The sequence below is a fragment of the Chrysemys picta genome, chromosome 4 (genome assembly GCF_011386835.1).
Source record: "Chrysemys picta bellii isolate R12L10 chromosome 4, ASM1138683v2, whole genome shotgun sequence".
Classification (NCBI taxonomy): domain Eukaryota; kingdom Metazoa; phylum Chordata; order Testudines; family Emydidae; genus Chrysemys; species Chrysemys picta.
This window is the reverse complement of record NC_088794.1, coordinates 132,039,219-132,058,759: the sequence shown is the minus strand read 5'-3', so window position 1 is coordinate 132,058,759 and position 19,541 is coordinate 132,039,219. Positions and strand designations below refer to the sequence as shown.

Sequence of the window (19,541 nt, the reverse complement as noted above, 5' to 3'; positions counted from 1 at the left end):
ATATGTATTTAAAAAGCATTTCAGCTCACTTTGATTCCAACAGAGCTCAACAAGAGGGTGGTGTTTTTTAATGTTTTAATAATTTAATATTTCATCACTAGAGCCCTGCAAACCTGCAGATATCTGCTTTATATCCACAGATATCCACATCCGTGGATATCCATGGACCATGTTTGCGGATTGCAGATGGATGTGGATCCAAATTTTATATCAGTGCAGCTCTCTATTCATCAGTTCAGAGACTGTCGTTGGGTTTTCATTTTATTTAGCTTCTCTTTGTAAGTAGATGATTTGCTATTTGAATGAATACATATACACTAAGTCTTACTTTGTGTCAGAGCATTTAAATACATAAATATATGTACACTATTTATATATTTACTTTTTTTAGACCCAGGTAGGTTACAAACATATATCATATGTACATACATTAACAGATATATATCTCCAGTTTTGGCCACCATCACAGGCGCCGAATTTTCAAAGTGCCGGGGGAGTGATCGACCCCCGGCTCCAAACCAGATCCTTCCCCCTCTTAAGGTGACCAGATATCCCGATTTTATAGGGACAGTCCTGATATTTGGGGCTTTTTCTTATGTAGGGTCCTATTACCCTCCATCCCCTGTCCCGATTTTTCACACTTGCTCTCTGGTCAGCCTACCCCCACTCCACCCCTTCCCCCAAGGTCCCACCTCTTTCCGCCCCCACTCCACCCCACCCCGCCTCTTCCCACCCCCACTTCACCACCACCCCGCCTCTTCCCGCCCAGTTCCTCCTCCCCCCCGAATGCACTGCGTCCTCACTCCTCCGCCCTCCCTTATCTCTCCCAGCCTCCTGAACGCCGTGAAACAGCTGATCCGTGGGGCACAGCGGGCTGAAGGTGCTAGCGGATGGGGTGAGAGAGAGCTGATAGGGGGGCTGCTGGTGCGTGCTCCCCACTCACCATTTTTTCCCTGTGGGTGCTCCCACCCTGAAGCACCCACAGAGTCGGTGCCTATGGCCAACACACTTTAAAAAAAGATATGGACAAATTGGAGAAAGTCCAGAGGACAGCAACAAAAATGATAAAAAGTTTAGAAATCCCGACCTATGATGAAACGTTAAAAAAACTGGGCATGTTTAGTCTTGAGAAAAGAGGACTGAGGGGGGACCGGATAACAGTCTTCAAAAACATTAAGGGCTGTTATAAGGGGGATTCATCAATTGCTCTCCACATCCACTGAAGAAAAGAGAAATAATGGGCTTAAACTGCAGCAAGGGAGATTTAGGTTAGATATCAGAAAAAGCTTTCTAACTAACTATCAGGATAGTTAAGCACTAGAATAGGCTTCAAGGGAAGTTATGGAATACCCGTCATTGGAGGATTTTAAAACCAGCTTAGACAAACACCTGTCAGAAATGGTTTTCTTGGTCCTGCCTCAGCGCAAAGGAGGCTGGACTAGGTGACCTTTCAAGATCCCTTCCAGCCCTACATTTCTATGATTCTATGATATAGCAATATATATGGGTTAATATGGAGCTACAATATTACCAGTATCTGAATAAAGTTCTTTTTCATAGACTGAAATACTATAATGGAATTAATAGGGAGAGAACTAGCTTTGATTGCCAATGATGGCAGCAAACAAATTAGAGGCAAAAACTGATGGGATGCTCCCCTTCCCACCTCCTTTTACTTTCTTTTTTCTAGTTAGGCAATAGCAAAATGTGGTTATGTGGCTTAACTACCCTACAATTCTAACCGCCACATGTTTGAAATCCAGGTCTTTGTCTCATCAGAAAAGGGATTCCCCCCTTTCATTTCTGTGGTACACGCTCTCTTCTTTTCTAGTTGATATTCTCAAACAAAATGCTTCCTTAATTTAGAGTTAGATCACAGAATAACACATCTGCAAACTACAGCATTGTCATAAAAAAGACTAGTTAAAAAAATCTGGAAATATTCAGTTAAAATGGACATAAATATTCTGTAACACTGCAGTTCATTAAAATCAATTAACCACAATATTGATATGTGAAAATTCATCTCTCACATTCTAGTAGCAGTCTTAATTCCAACATACAAGACATATTTATCTTTTCAACATAATCATCAAAATATAAAGACAACTTCTAAATAATCTATGTATATGTTTAAAGAGTCAGTATATCTTGTGAGTCAGAGTTAAGGTTGATACTAAAAGGCACAAGATTAATTTTCTCTCTCTCTCTTATACACACACAGGACTATGTAAAAATATTTGGGGGAGATCTTTAGCTGGTCTAAATTGTAATAGCTCTATTGGCTTCAATGATACTATGACAATTAACACCAGTTGAAGAAGAAGAAGAAGAACCATATAACTGGTGATATGTATTTAACAGAGGTCAGTAGAAAAGGAGATCCTTTTCCTTTGCACTTCAGAAGAAGATTTCTTCCACATGGTGATACTGAACTGCATGGAAGTAGAGATCTTTTGGATTGAAAAATGATGTTATAAATGTAAAATATTATTATATTAACTTGAACACTGACCCCAGTGTTAAGCGGACTCAGAGCAGCAAGGAGTTGGACATGCAGAGACCTGCAGTCATGTGGAAATATTCTTTTTTTTAATTTTTGGTATAATTTAATATTTACCACTATGCCTCCTTTTTACCCCCATTAGGCATCAAATGATAAAAAACAAATTTAAGCTTAAAGCTTAGATGATATTTTCAAAAACGCTCAGTGTTAGCCTGACTCTCATTGACTTCCAGACGGAAGGATTGAAAATCCTACTCTTAGAAGGCTTGGATGGAATATACAAAATGACAACAGACTCCCTCATATTCATAAGAAAAATTCAAATTACATACACTGGTTTATTTATGATGAAACACCAGCACCCGTGTCTTCAATGTGGACTACCTGGATTCACTCTGAAAGGGAACCCTGTCTTCTTATTGCCAGATCTTGATATCTCCAGCCCAGTCACACGTTGCAAGAAGTGACGGAAGGACTGGATGAAAAGTTGCACTCACACAAGCCTGGTTATGTGCAGACAAAGTGTGAATGATTCTAGCAGTGTGATAGTTATAGAAAAATATTTTGCCCTCTGAACTTCCTGTCACTAGAAGTGTTCCATCTGGAGAAAATTCACAGCCCACTGCAAATCCTTCCACCTGTGAAGAGTCAAGAATAAGAGTAAATCAATATGCTAATTAGGGAAATTTAATGTAACCTCCTGAAAATGCATTAATGTACTAAAAATGTCTCTTTTACACAATATGCTCTAATTATTTCCCCAGGTGTTTATTAAGACAAACTTATTTAGACTTTAAATTGTTAGCACTAGTCAATCAATAATTGGTGAAGCTATTAACAATTCACAAAATCTTCCATTATTTTAATCTCCGTTGTCTTCATAATGGGTATCGTTCTAAATTAACTACATTACAGGAAACCAGACAGGAAAAGAAGCAAGTCAATTAATATCTACCCTGGTTTATAAATCAATAGTATCAGCAGACATGTTAAGGGAACAGAAATTGGTTATATTACTTATAGTCCTGAATACTTTAAGTTTCTTGTGAAGAATAATACCTTATGCCCTTCATATCTTTTCTTTTTGTTGATTCTGTATGGTCGTTGGGTAGAAAACAATGCCATGTAGTTTCCATTTGTTTGAGCAACAAATGCAGGTTCTCTAGGGTGCAGAGTCAGACTCGGACAGGTATAACGCTCCTAAAAAATAGTTGAGAAGATTGACATTCCTATATTTTTGTTGCCTGAAATACAGACATGTTCAAATTAATCAGGCAGTCTTTTGTAGATCTAACATATCTGAATGATTAGAAGATGGGTGAGAACTGACATATTTTAGATATGTAACCATGAAGAAATTTAAAAGAAATCCATGCCCAATTTGCTCAACACACTCTCCTGAAAGTTCACATGAGGCAAATATTAAATCTGGTATCTACCCTAATTAGCTGGGCTGAGCAGGAGCTGGGCAAATGCATAGGGAAGGAATATTCCCTTTCACCCCTTTAAAAAGGCAGTTTCAGCCCAAAAGCACTCAAACAGCTTCTGGGGTCCTAGGAAGACTAAAGGTTCCATGTAGCAATGGGTCCTCTAGTCCTACTCCCCACCCCCTTCCATAGTCCCTGTTTAACTCCCTAAACCCTGGCTACCCTTACAGTTCTGCTGCCAGAGAATCTTCTCTGATTACAGAGGCAGGGACAGGATTTACCCCCTAGTACGAAATACCTCTTTACTGCTATTTGTATCATGAAGAAAACAGTTTGTTAATTACAACTGATCTTTCTAATCCTAGTAAGGTCAGAAGTCACAAATGATGTCACTTTTCAACACGACTATTTTCAGTTCAAAATGTTCAGCTGTAGGAAGAGATGGATACTTTTGGATCCACAATAGCCTTAGGCCAGTGTTTAGAATTATGAATGATGGTAACTTCATGAGCCAAATCCAAAGCAAAGTGAGAAAAAGGGTTTCCTCCAATTTCAGAAGAAATCCAAAGTCACATGGGCAGGTTTAGATCCAGGGATTCAAATACAAACTTCCGAAACTTCCCAAACTTTCACAAACTTAGTGAAATTCTAAGGGGGAGGGCAATTGGAATCAAAGTTCTGGTTTTAGCTCATCTCTAGTTCTAATGTACAACTTTTATGTTTCACTATAAATCATAGTTTATGCGCAGTAAAAACATCTGAGATTATTGCGTTGGGCAAAAGGAATGCTATGCTCTTTCAAATGTAAGAGTACTTATTTCCCAAAATCACTATCTATTTTTTGTTAGTAACATATTAAAGAGTGAATTAACCTCCCCATTCAGTGATGCTCTATTTCCAAAAGAATTGTCTTGTTTAAACTGCTCAGTACACTGAATATGACTGTTTTGCAGTTTGTTTATTCACTGAAGCGTTTTCTTTCCAGAGCAAATGACTAACATGCTGTCAAACTGCATACCCAGGACGTGTGCTGCTCCAAAATTGAACAAAGACATAATTGTGGAAGTTAGAGATAGAAGTATCTTACTAGATCATCCACTCCATCTTGTTGCCAGTACAGTTCTTTCCAGTAAAAAAGTAGAACTACCTGAACCCAATTCACTCATGCATTCTTCAACTTACATGAGCGATTAGGCTGGGATTTTCAAAGGAGCCTAAGGGAGCAAGGACTAACTCACTAAGTGTCCTGTGAAGCTGCCAGCCTTTCTGGACAATTCAGCATGTAAATGAATTAGTTGGTTGGACTGCTACATATTGCAAGGAATATTGCACCTGTGTTTGCTAAAGTAATTTTTTTGCCAGCACCATTTTGCCTCTGCTATTATCCTTTGCTATGTATTTACATGCATATACCATGCTATTGCTCAAACATTTTATTGATAAAATCCTTCACCTGTGATCATCCCAAATACATCACTTCTGCTGTCCTGGGAAAGGTACTGGAGAGGGAAATGTGATACCATAACAAATACTTTGATACACAGTTGCAGGACACACCGACATTTCTACCTGTGTACCTGCCTAAACTTAGCTCAAAAGTCAGTGAATAGGCAGTGAAACGGAAATACTTTTCCAAGGAGGGCACTCACAGTTCTCTAGGTCACTTCACAATTATAGTTACAGAGAATAAGTAAGGGCTGCTAAAATAGAAAAACAGCTCTTGCTTTTTAGTAAGTAGCAGTTTACACATCACAGTAACATTATAATGGCTTACTTCAAATCATACAGAAGTACTGTGATTTAATATAAGCTGCACTCATCCCTTCTTCCAGCAAAATTGATCAATAACTCACAGCAGTTTAGGAAAAATCAAAAGCTTTTTACTCTGCTCACAATGTAATATACTAAATCAGCATTCAAATAATAATAAGTGTTAACCCTACATGAAAAATCTGATTGGAAATTTTTGCAGCACTGTGGAAATCCCATGCAATGATCGTACGGTCAGCTGAGTCCCGGCTTACTGCATCCGTGCTTGTAAGAAATTCTTTTCCTTCAGGAAGGAAGAGGACATCCAAGGTCTGTTGTACTGCTGCCTTGTAGACTTTTATCACCTATTAAACAAGAACACCCATTATGTTGGGATAGATTATATTTCACAATGTAAATGAGGTCATTTGAAGTGGTGACAAGTGTATCATCATAACAAACTCATGTATTTCATTAAAACAGTGGTCCCCAAACTGTAGGGCACGCCCCCCATGGGTGGGGGGGGCATTGAGGAATGTTTGGGGGGGTACACAGTGGGGCCTGGGCCAGCCCCCCATGAAGGGCAGGGTGGGAGCACCACCCAGCCCCACTCTGCCCCCAGCCATAACTCCACTCCGTCCCCTCCTCCACCACCAGCCCAGCTCTGCCCTCATTCCCTCTCCACCCCCAGGCCAGCTCCACCTGTAGCCCCACCTCCACCCCATCCCCAATTCTGTCCCCAGCTCCGCCTTCAGCATAAGCACCTCTGTTGAGGAAGCCTTGGCTGTGCAATAATGGAGGGGAAGCATGGACAGATTCCATTACTGGTAGTGGGGGGGCAGGACAGGAAAAGTTTGGGCACCATTGCATTAAAGCCACATAAAGCATATTTTTAAATATAGATAAATGATAATAGAGTAGCACACTGGTATTTTTAAATGAGGCAGTATTACATCTATTTTATCAAAGAAGCATTGTTATAACGTCACACAATATTTATTTAATAACACACAACGGGAAATTAAACAATATATAAAAGGAAGTATTACTTCACTATTTTCTTCTTATAAACTTCTATCCAACACCTTAAGAAATTAGCCTCTTTGTCATGGCAACAAGGATACAGGAACACTTGTTAGCACCACTTTATGCACCACTTCTAAATTAAGTTAAATTCCATATCATTAGCTACTGCATCAAAGAGTATTCAGGAGTTGGAGCTGTGGAATCCAACACAAGTCCAGAGGGCCAAGAACCTCTCAAAGCTGGCCCAACCACTCCCTCTTCCGAGAAGCAGCGTCTGTGACTCCACCTACCAACTGCCATATATGGTGGTCAGGGAATTCACAGCTGGCATAGAAGGAAACAGCGCCTTCCAAGGAACAGGTTTAACTGCTCCCCAAATAAGTGATTTCTGTGAGACTGATGAGTCCTATGGAGGCAGTGAGGCTAACAGCTGTTAAGAGAAGGAAATAACCCATTGGGATAAAAATACTCTGGGACCCCTACTTCCACCCTTCTCCCTTTTGATTCCCTAGGACCAACTGTTGTGAAGGTCAGTCAGTCCAGTGCAGAGCCAGCATACATGGAAGTGAACAGCTCCCATGACCTTTAGTGCATCTTGACATAGGCCCACGATTTGATCCACAGTATTAAAACAGGAATTATTCTCAATCCATTGGTGGGACATATACTGGTGTCTACCTCACACCAATAATACTGTGTATATATGTAGCTAAATTGTTTTAAATATGTTATATGTGCCCAAAGGCTGCTGCTGCTGCTATGAGAGTGTAATGAATTTCTACACAAGGAAACATTATGGATTGTGTGATCAGAGCACTACTTTGTACTGAAACCCACAGAAAAAACGATTTAAAAAATCCAGTACAACATTATTATTCCCAGAGTTCCTGGATATGGTGCATGAGAGACCTAATTTAAATGAAAATGGATTTATGAGGAACAAAGGGATACCTTTTAAATTGCTCTTGGGAATTTTATGTGCAACTCTGAGAGCAGTGCATTGAAGATTTACCCTAAGCCTTTACCCTCCACTAGTCTCATGCTACTATTCCTTGCTCCTTCCTGAAAGGTATGTGGTAGGCTCTAGACGAATAGTCCCATTGCTTTGGAGTAAGACTTTCACCCAAAGGTCCTCAATCCAATAGCACAGCAGAGTGAAGACTACTTACTTCATAGCAATAAAGGAAATACCTGTATCTTTCAGAACTGCAGCAACTGAACTGAAAAGTAAAGTATATCTTAAAAAAAAATAATTACAACACTGATTATGTTCTGTGAGGAAAGAAATATATCAAGAGCCATGCTATGCATCTGTGGGATATGGAATTGATTTTCCATTTACAGAAAGATTGTTTTTTCTCACTCCAAGACAAAATATATATCAAAGAAGCCCAATAGTTAGTTATTGCATAATTTTGTTAATCTTCAAATTTGTCAGTGTGGCTTGGCTATCTGGAAACAATTTCTGACAGTAATGACAATCAGTGGGATAGTTTGTCTATGAGGTAGTTAAGGCAAACTCATTAGAGGTGCTCCAGCAGAAATGAGAAGCACAGTAAAGGTATCTAAAAACCTGCCTCCAGCTGCAGGGAAGGTTTGTAGAGTCAGAAACCTACAAAAAAACTCCATTACAATGCACTACTCCTATATGACACCTCTCTCTCGCTTTTTCATACCATTACAATGCACTGGTATGAAAAGCAAGAGAGGTGGTATATGGAATTAGCCATCGAGTGTGAAACATTTGGACTCTATGGGACCACAAGTTTGAATCCAGGCAGGGTCTCCTCAACCCCTTCTCCTTATGGGGCTAAATTGAACACTGTGGGTGGCTCTTTCATTGAGATCTAGGTCTGCTCTTTCTTGACCTTAAAGATATGTGGTACTGTTCACAAGGATTTGCCCCTGTGTCTTTGCCCAAAATTTCCCTCATTCACTCTTGAACTGGTTGGCTGATTGAAATGAACAATATAAATGTAAATGTATAATTTAAAAACTGAAAAACATAATGTAGAACCCTTCGTGCTAATACTAGGAGTTGGACTAGATGGCCCAGGGAGGCTCCTTCCAATCTTATCAGCTGTGAAAATCTGCTACGACCCATTAACCATATTTATGGCTTATTAAAAACAATTTCAAAAACTACTATAGAATAATATTAAGGGGCTGACTCATAAAACCAGGGAAATTCAGAATGAATCATAGATTATAGGACTGGAAGGGACCTCGAGAGGTCATCGAGTCCAGTCCCCTGCCCGCATGGCAGGACCAAATACTGTCTAGACCATCCCTGATAGACATTTATCTAACCTACTCTTAAATATCTCCAGAGACGGAGATTCCACAACCTCCCTTGGCAATTTGTTCCAGTGTTTAACCACCCTGACAGTTAGGAACTTTTTCCTAATGTCCAACCTAGACCTCCCTTGCTGCAGTTTAAACCCATTGTTTCTGGTTCTATCCTTAGAGGCTAAGGTGAACAAGTTCTCTCCCTCCTCCTCATGACACCCTTTTAGATACCTGAAAACTGCTATCATGTCCCCTCTCAGTCTTCTCTTCTCCAAACTAAACAAACCCAGTTCTTTCAGCCTTCCTTCATAGGTCATGTTCTCAAGACCTTTAATCATTCTTGTTGCTCTTCTTTGGACCCTTTCCAATTTCTCCACATCTTTTTTAAAATGCGGCGCCCAGAACTGGACACAATACTCCAGCTGAGGCCTAACCAGAGCAGAGTAGAGCGGAAGAATGACTTCTCGTGTCTTGCTCACAACACACCTGTTAATGCATCCCAGAATCATGTTTGCTTTTTTTGCAACAGCATCACACTGTTGACTCATATTTAGCTTGTGGTCCACTATAACCCCTAGATCCCTTTCTGCCGTACTCCTTCCTAGACAGTCTTTTCCCATTCTGTATGTGTGAAATTGATTTTTCCTTCCTAAGTGGAGCACTTTGCATTTGTCTTTGTTAAACTTCATCCTGTTTAACTCAGACCATTTCTCCAATTTGTCCAGATCATTTTGAATTATGACCCTGTCCTCCAAAGTAGTTGCAATCCCTCCCAGTTTGGTATCATCCGCAAACTTAATAAGCGTACTTTCTATGCCAATATCTAAGTCGTTGATGAAGATATTGAACAGAGCCGATCCCAAAACAGACCCCTGCGGAACCCCACTCGTTACGCCTTTCCAGCAGGATTGGGAACCATTAATAACAACTCTCTGAGTACGGTTATCCAGCCAGTTATGCACCCACCTTATAGTAGCCCCATCTAATTTGTATTTGCCTAGTTTATCGATAAGAATATCATGCGAGACCGTATCAAATGCCTTACTAAAGTCTAGGTATACCACATCCACCGCTTCACCCTTATCCACAAGGCTCGTTATTCTATCAAAGAAAGCTATCAGATTGGTTTGACATGATTTGTTCTTCACAAATCCATGCTGGCTGTTCCCTATCACCTTACCACCTTCCAAGTGTTTGCAGATGATTTCCTTAATTACTTGCTCCATTATCTTCCCTGGCACAGAAGTTAAACTAACTGGTCTGTAGTTACCTGGGTTGTTTTTATTTCCCTTTTTATAGATGGGCACTATATTTGCCCTTTTCCAGTCTTCTGGAATCTCTCCTGTCTCCCATGACTTTCCAAAGATAATAGCTAGAGGCTCAGATACCTCCTCTATTAGCTCCTTGAGTATTCTAGGATGCATTTCATCAGGCCCGGGTGACTTGCAGGCATCTAACTTTTCTAAGTGATTTTTAACTTGTTCTTTTTTTATTTTATCCGCTAAACCTACCCCCTTCCCATTAGCATTCACTATGTTAGGCATTGCTTCAGACTTCTCGGTGAAGACCGAAACAAAGAAGTCATTAAGCATCTCTGCCATTTCCAAGTTTCCTGTTACTGTTTCTCCCTCTTCACTAAGCAGTGGGCCTACCCTGTCTTTGGTCTTCCTCTTGCTTCTAATGTATTGATAAAAAGTCTTCTTGTTTCCTTTTATTCCCGTAGCTAGTTTGAGCTCATTTTGTGCCTTTGCCTTTCTAATCTTGCCCCTGCATTCCTGTGTTGTTTGCCTATATTCATCCTTTGTAATCTGTCCTAGTTTCCATTTTTTATATGACTCCTTTTTATTTTTTAGATCGTGCAAGATCTCGTGGTTAAGCCAAGGTGGTCTTTTGCCACATTTTCTATCTTTCCTAACCAGCGGAATAGCTTGCTTTTGGGCCCTTAATAGTGTCCCTTTGAAAAACTGCCAACTCTCCTCAGTTGTTTTTCCCCTCAGACTTGATTCCCATGGGACCTTACCTATCAGCTCTCTGAGCTTCCCAAAATCTGCCTTCCTGAAATCCATTGTCTCTATTTTGCTGTTCTCCCTTCTACCCTTCCTTAGAATTGCAAACTCTATGATTTCATGATCACTTTCACCCAGGCTGCCTTCTACTTTCACATTCTCAACGAGTTCCTCCCTATTTGTTAAAATCAAGTCTAGGACAGCTTCCCCCCAGTAGCTTTTTCAACCTTCTGAAATAAAAAGTTGTCTCCAATGCAGTCCAAGAATTTGTTGGATAGTCTGTGCCCCGCTGTGTTATTTTCCCAACATATATCCGGATAGTTGAAGTCCCCCATCACCACCAAATCTTGGGCTTTGGATGATTTTGTTAGTTGCTTGAAAAAAGCCTCATCCACCTCTTCCACCTGGTTAGGTGGCCTGTAGTAGACTCCTAGCATGACATCTCCCTTGTTTTTTGCCCCTTTAAGCCTAACCCAGAGACTCTCAACACTTCCGTCTCCTATGTCCATCTCTACCTCAGTCCAAGTGTGTACATTTTTAATATATAAGGCAACATCTCCTCCCTTTTTCCCCTGTCTATCCTTCCTGAGCAAGCTGTACCCATCCACACCAACATTCCAATCATGTGTATTATCCCACCAAGTTTCAGTGATGCCAACAATGTCATAGTTGTATTTATTTATTAGCACTTCCAGTTCTTCCTGCTTATTCCCCATACTTCTCGCATTTGTATATAGGCATCTAAGATACTGGTTTGATCTTTCCTCCCAGTTTTGTCCTGACTCTTTCTCTCTCTCTCTCTCTCTCTCTGCCAGTATAGCCAGTATATGAAGGATGGAATGGGTCTCAAAACAAAGGATATATCTTATTTCATTCTTAAATAATCCCCCTAAACCTCTGAGTTAAGGATACAGTTAGACATAAAACAACTAAAGCAATGAAATCCAGATTTTGAGTAAGATCCTTATCATCATCTTAACTTTGAATATTTTTGTAATAATAGACAGCGAAACTACTGCCCTGGCTGCTCAGAGAATGATGCCCCAATTGAAAATTTAGAATGACAGCAGTGATTCAACAAGGACAAGTGCAGAGTCCTGCACTTAGGACGGAAGAATCCCATTCACTGTTACAGACTAGGGACCGAATGGCTAGGAAGCAGTTCTGCAGAAAAGGACGTAGGGGTTACAGTGGACGAGAAGCTGCATATGAGTCAACAGTGTGCCCTTGTTGCCAAGAAGGCTAACAGCATTTTGGGCTGTATAAGTAGGGGCACTGCCAGCAGATTCAGGGACGTGATCATTCCCCTCTATTCGACATTGGTGAGGCCTCATCTGGAGTACTGTGTCCAGTTTTGGGCCCCACACTACAAAAAGGATGTGGAAAAATTGGAAAGAGTCCAGCAGAGGGCAACAAAAATGATTAGGGGTCTGGAGCACATGATTTATGAGGAGAGGCTGAGGGAACTGGGATTGTTTAGTCTGCAGAAGAGAAGAATTAGGGGGGATTTGATAGCTGCTTTCAACTACCTGAAAGGGGGTTCCAAAGAGGATGGATCTAGATTGTTCTCAGTGATACCTGATGACAGAACAAGGAGTAATGGTCTCAAGTTGCAGTGGAGGAGGTTTAGGTTGGATATTAGGAAAAACTTTTTCACTAGGAGGGTGGTGAAGCACTGGAATGGGTTACCTAGGGAGGTGGTGGAATCTCCTTCCTTAGAGGTTTTTACGGTCAGGGTTGACAAAGCCCTGGCTGGGATGATTTAGTTGGGAATTGGTCCTGCTTTGAGCAGGGGGTTGGACTAGATGACCTCCTGAGGTCCCTTCCAACCCTGATATTCTATGATTCTATGACTTAACTGATTAGCCCCTGTATTGCTCCCAGACAGTGTAGGTCAACCAACACACATGCTCGGTTTCCTTTGATATTGAACATCTAAAAACAAGGATTTAAAAATGTTCGAAAATAATGTGATGAGTATCAATCAAGTCCTCCAACTAAACCATCTCTGACCACATTTTAAACAAACTAGTGAAAATCAAGTATACATAGAATAAAACTGCCTCCACCTGAAAAACTATGAGACTGCCTGGATACTTGTCATCTCATTACATACAGATATGTGAGCAGTTACTCCAGTTTTTCACATGCTTTGCCTGTCTCATCAGTTTGGAAATGTAATGCTTGCACTCAGTTGTAGACCCTTGCTCATGCAGGTAGTGCCCACACATGGTAATAAAATCAACAAGTTGTAAGCCTGAAGTCTGCAAAATTTATATAATTTTCAGCAATCCGCTTGCCTTTTTAGATGGCAAAAAAGTAAATGTTTTCCCTTCATACTTAAATTCCTAGGAATCCTGCACTATAGAAAAAGCAATTAGATTTTTTTAAAGCCCAAAGTGATAATTGTATATATAGCCTTTGCTTTATAATTCTGTGAAAACCATGCATGGATAACTCTGTACAGTGTTACAAAGAAAGGTAAACCGTTAGGAATAAAAAAAAAAATCTGAACTCCTATATACTATAGCTGTCTTTTGAATGAGAAATGATAAAATATAAGGATTCTCAAGGGCTTGCAGCAAAACTGAGAATGATTTAAACTAAGGGAAAATCATGTAACAAAAAAAATCAAGTGGCTATTAATGCAAAAGGGGCGCTCTAACATCCAGATAGAACAGGAAATGGAAGAGATGGTTACCTAGCAACAGGAATCATTAAAAAGGAGTCAAATTCTAACCATGACAGTTGGAAAGATCAGAGGATGGAGATGCACAAAACAGAGACATGGAAGGAGAGAGGCTGCACAAGGACAAAGGCTAACTCAGTAGAGAAGGGGACAATGAATGAAAATCGTTAATAGCAATCAAAAGAGGTAGTTTTCTATATTTTTAAAAGTGTTTTAGGCTTAAACTCAAATACATTATTTGGGTCCTCAGCAACATGATGTTTGTTTGAAGCATATATACATATTTACACGGAACATAGGTACGGCATGCTCCAGGGGTGCCACATGGAATTTTCTTTACATACATTTTGGGACATCACTTTAATGATGAGAAAGGTCAAAAAGTGGGGAAATAATTAAAATGGACATATTTGGAAATCTAGGCAAAAATCAGTTTATACCCCTATTAATTAATTGTTAATCAGTTTTTACATGTTCACTGGTGAATGTTAAAAATAGATGCATCTCTGTGTGCTTAATGACAAATGCAGTTTGATAGCTCCTGTTTTACACGGCTCTTCAAACTGGATTTGTGAAATCAAATCTCTTGCTACCAGAGCTAACTTCTTCTCCAGCACTGTAATCTTCTTGGGTATCTGCTTCAGAAAGAAATAGAGCAACTGCCATGTTGCTTTTGTCTGACAATTTATTCTTAAGTGTACACACATTTTCTATTTAACCCCTTTAAGTTTTAATTTCTATTCTATATAAAATAATCCACAAAAGCACTACATTGTGTATCAGATATGATTGATAAAACATATATAATGGAAAGCTACGAAAGGAAAGAGATGAAAAATTAAGGTATCTAACAATACATATCCTCTCTCTTCCCAGAGACACACATCTCACCACTAAAACAATCACCATAAACCATGTACCACATCCTTAACTGTGCCCTGCTAAAGTTGTCTGTATTTCAGCTCCCTTTCCCCACACTTGCCACGCTACTGCTGCAAACAGACCAGATTTCCCCCTCCTCTCCACACTGTTCTGGAAAATCACACTCACTCATCTTTGGGAACAAATGCTATGCACTAGCAAAATCCATTCCCCATTAACTCTATCCCACTCCTGTAAACTCCCCCCACATGCCCTACACTCGAGACAGGGATTAGTTGGCATAAGAGCAGGCTCCATTGCTTTACATCAGCTGGGAGCTTTTCTATGGCAGGGGAATTCTTGGTTGGACAGTCAGGGCCAGATTCAACCATCTTAAATGGCTTGAACAATAGTGGCCAGAAAAGGGGGAGGCAATCTGGATTTACATCTCATTGAGCAACACGTTAGTGCCTCACATCAAAACAATTTCGCTTACTAACACAGAGAAAGGACATTACCCTCTTCACCCAGATTAAAAAATATCAAGCCAAAAAGTGAAATTATGTAATATAGGATATAGTAATATACAAAATATGCATGTAATTTTTTATAATCTAGACTACAAATCCAAAAAATGTAATAAAAAGCTGCTTTTTTACTTTAAGAAGTGTAGTTCAATCCCTAGAACCAATGAAGTAATATTTTGGTTTGTAATTGGGATCAAGGTATATATACTTTTCAATTTCACTTTGCAAAGATCTTTTGCAAAAGTAAATAACTGCAATATCATTGCTATAATGAGAACTCATAATTAAACTTTTGTTCTAATTTAGACCATTAATTTATGACATGCTCAAGGATGCCAGTTTAGGCAAAATGTCAGTTAGCCTACCCTGCTATCTGTCATTTGTTAATGAAGGCTTTTGCTGCTTTTCCATTTGCAGGTTTATTATACACAAGCTTTTGAAAACGTACAGTCCACTAGCACAGTCTCAACATATCCGGACAAAAGAGACCTGCTTTCAAAGATACTCATAATGGCTTCTGACGTCAACAAAATTCAACATAATGATGAAACTCCTTTACTAAGGCAGAGTTCAGGGCTGCAGGCATTCTTCAAGAACAGTAATTTAAGCAAATGAAAGCAGTTTCAAATAGATTCTAATGATATTGGTGATAGGAATAGTATTTAGTAAGGCTGAATTTAAGAGACTTATTTTTGTATTGATGGTCCATAGGATTTCTTTGTATGAAGTATATGCAGTGTATGATATATAGTGATATTTGATTTTTTAAAAGCCCAAGCCTCAAGTAAAGTGAACTGCATGCCCCACACCTTGTCCCCAGAGTGGCCACCCCACAGAATATGTGCATTTCACATTCATAAAGTCCCATTACTCAGGATTTATGGAAGCGATGAGGAAGAAGAATGGTTCTGTGATTAAGTCATTGTTCTTACGAGAGATCTGGGTTCAAATCCTAGCACTACCACAGCCTCCTTGTGTGGCCTTGGATGAGTCACTTAATGATTAATCTCTCTGTTCCTCAGTCCCCCTCTTGTAAAAAGGGAAATTAGTTTTTTTAACTCTTTATTTTGTCCATTAAGACTGTAAGCAGTTTGGGGCAATGACTGTCTTTTACTAAGTGTATGTATAGTGCTCAGTACAATATGGCACTAATCTCAGTTGATACTTCTAGATGCTACACTCATACAAACAAGAAACTGCATTTCAGCATAAAAGAAAGTTAATTTGCACAGTATGGGTGAGTTTGTGTCAAATGATTAAGTATAAATGAAATGCTACCTCCGCACATTTTAAATGATATATTCTCATAATGTGAAATGTTTCATTTCAATCATATGCTATATCAACATTAAATTTTCCTATGTTTTGGTGTGACTGCAAAATCCTATTTGCCTTATTAACCTTTCATCACATTTAAGACCAGAATGGAGCACTTTATAAGAGCAAATGAGAAATCCACTTATGTTCCTGTTCTCAATCTAACTAATTTTAATGGCAATTTTAATTACTGAAACAGATGGTAATGTCATGGACAGAAAGGTCAGAAACTCTATAGCTTTATCTTCCACAAAAATATGTTCCTTTGGGTTAGAATACTGTACCATAAACCCAGGATGGGTTTTCCTGTATGCCACTGAAGATACATTATTTTCTCTTTTCTGTTCTGATCAGGCACTCCTTGCTGCTGTTCTTAATTTTCTTCTGTTTTGAAAGACAAAACCTTGACTACTGAGGCATGTTAAAAAATGTGCAGATATTGATAAAATGTTGAATGCTTAATCTGACATTCACAGTGAAATGTTTGTAGGTTACTGAGAAAAAGAAAAAATTGACAAACTTCAAGTTGATTGAGACACTATAAAGATCCTGAAATGGCATTTTTTAAGCATTTTCTTTGGAAAGAATAATGAAACTGGTGGAGAAAGAATCTTTTTATTTCCCTGTTTGATGCATTACAGAATGCTGTAACCTTTGGAGGACCCATTAAGCAATATTTCATTATGCACTTTTACAAGTTATATCTTAAGATGTTAAAAACAAGGGCTTGTCTACACAAGGAGTTATTCAGGAACGGCTATTGCATAACTCCATATGTAGACAAGCCCTAAGATTCTGATCCCGCAAGCTACTCCACCATATTTGCCCTCCCTATTCCTAGTAAACAGTTTAGTGCTGTGCATACACCTTTTGTACCCAATACAGACATGTATTTTCATATGCAGAAAGGATCACTGTGTACATTAAGACACTTATACACAAATACTATTATGGATTAGCAAATGCCCCTGCTCCATCTTCCTTTGACTACCTTACCCACAGAATCAATAAGAATTTATATCACTGAAAGAGGAATAATCTTTGTTCCCCCCCCCCAAAGTATCACATAAATAAAGTAAGTACAAACATCACCACCAGTTTATACAGGCTCCTAACTACACACTTCTTAAAATGAATATGGTTCATCATAAAGCAATTGTACTAGAATGTTTCCAAGGAAACTGCACTGCATTTGCACGTTATAAATTTATTAGCTTTTAACAGTCCTTTAATGAGATTCAAACACTGAGAACTGTAATAACCATATGCTATGAATAATCTCTCTCTCTTGCACATATAGCTATAGATGATTTGACTTAAGCTTCAAAAGTGTAACTATGTATTATTTTATAGAAGCAAAGACTAAAGAAATGAAAAAGAAAAGATCTATTGTTATTCCGTCCATTCCTGTGCGAATGCAGAATTGTTCCCATTGTTCCATAGATTTTCTAGTGTTGTGTTCAGTCTAGTTTTAAAAGTCCCAAACATTACTGCTTTCTCCATCTCTCTAGGGAGACTATTCTACAGCCTAGAACATTTCACCATCAGGAAGAGTTTTTTGGTTATATATTTCAGCCTAAATATTCCCTCTGAATTTCATCCCATTAACGCTAGCTATGCTCCCATATACTGTAAGAACATGAGGATATATACATTATACAAAATGCAGGGCGAGATTAGGACTAGTGCTTATGTGGCCATGCAGGGAAGCAGGACTGATAAAGGATTCCACCTTTCGGCTGAAATTGTGGGAGCATGAAGACTGTATACCAGATACCACCCAGTTACTCCCAGAGGAATGTAAGTAGACAGAGCCAAGGCGCTAACCCACATTCACAAGCTATGTGTACACTTACGGCAGCATATAGAGTATAGACACTACACACCACCTAGCACGGGTATAAAGAGCAGTGCAGATGGTGAAGCATGGCTTAGGCAAGTAGAGTAAAGGGATGCCATAACCTTTAAGCTATGTACCCTGCATGGCTCTCTACACGCCCCAAGCAGTGCCTTCCACATTTACACTGCTATTTTTAGCAGTGTAGTGTCCCCACTGCTTCCCTGCTGCTCAGGGCCGGCTCTAACTTTTTTGCCGCCTCAGGCAAAAAAGAAGAGCACCGCCCCGCCGTACCCCGCCCCCCGCGAGCAACACACAGCCGAACCCGCTGAATATCAGAACAAGCTATTGTCCTTATGAATAAACAGGGTGCCCCCTGCTGTTTTTTTTTTTTTCCTGTGTACGTCTCTGTAGATTTTGCAATCTCTTAATCAGCATCTGGCTCAGTATGCAAATTGGCATACATTGTGAGGCACACAATACACAATGGCCATACAGGAAGATAAAAATTTCTTAGAATTTAAAGATAAGGAAAAAATTACAGAAAACAAAATAAAGAGACCAGGTAGATGCAAAATATCTTTTACTGGACCAACTTCTGTTGGTAAGCGAGACAAGTCTCTCTCACTAACAGAAGTTGGTCCAATAAAAGATATTATCTCACCCACCTTGTCTTTCTAATATCCTCAGACCGACACAGCTACAACTACACTGCAGAAAACAAAATACAGTTATTTGATAATGCTTACAAAGATTAAACAAATACACTTACACTTACTTAGGCCCTGGGAAGTTCTTGGAGTGTTGTTTAGGAATTACTTTTTGGGACTAAGAAGTGACTTCCTGACTCTACAAGTGTGTAGCTTTTCCTTGGAGGTGGATGAGGATTTTCCTACCTGACATCATATAAAAGTTGTTGTTACTTATCATGTGAAACCAATGTGTGTAAATAAATTCCTCAACTCAGTCTGACAGTTCACAATGGCTGGTCTCTTGAGATACGTAGAAACTTCAGCTCAGTTGAAAGTAGTATTAGTTGAAAGTGGTATTACAGCTCTAGTCTTGTTCTGATATTATCACTGTGTTCCCTCAGGACCCTAAAAGAAAAAGATTTAACCCAGCTGTGAGAAGTCTGCTGTTGACAATAAAAGGGGCCCTTGGAGCCGAGCCAAAGTATCCAGGTCTCACTCCCTTATTCTATCCAGGTGTTTCCTGCCTGTGAAATGGATCAGTGATGATATCAAGTTTTAGTCAGTGTAAATAGGTGGACCACTGAACATCGAGTATGCTTCCTGCCAGGAGATGAG

General features: G+C 39.5%; 1 protein-coding gene across 3 annotated transcripts in view; it reads right to left on the bottom strand.

The window, feature by feature from the left end:
- Positions 1-2,586: 2,586 nt before the first annotated feature.
- The window catches only part of WDR25 (WD repeat domain 25), a 123,659-nt gene continuing 106,704 nt past the window's right edge, over positions 2,587-19,541 (bottom strand). For all 3 annotated transcript variants that reach the window (XM_065595699.1, XM_065595696.1, XM_065595697.1), the window contains exons 5-7: positions 5,877-6,047; positions 3,566-3,706; positions 2,587-3,144 (exon numbers count right to left, since the gene is read on the bottom strand). In XM_065595699.1, the coding sequence (XP_065451771.1) occupies positions 2,923-3,144; positions 3,566-3,706; positions 5,877-6,047 (534 nt within the window). In that variant the 3' untranslated portion in view covers positions 2,587-2,922. The remainder of the gene's footprint in view (positions 3,145-3,565; positions 3,707-5,876; positions 6,048-19,541) is intronic.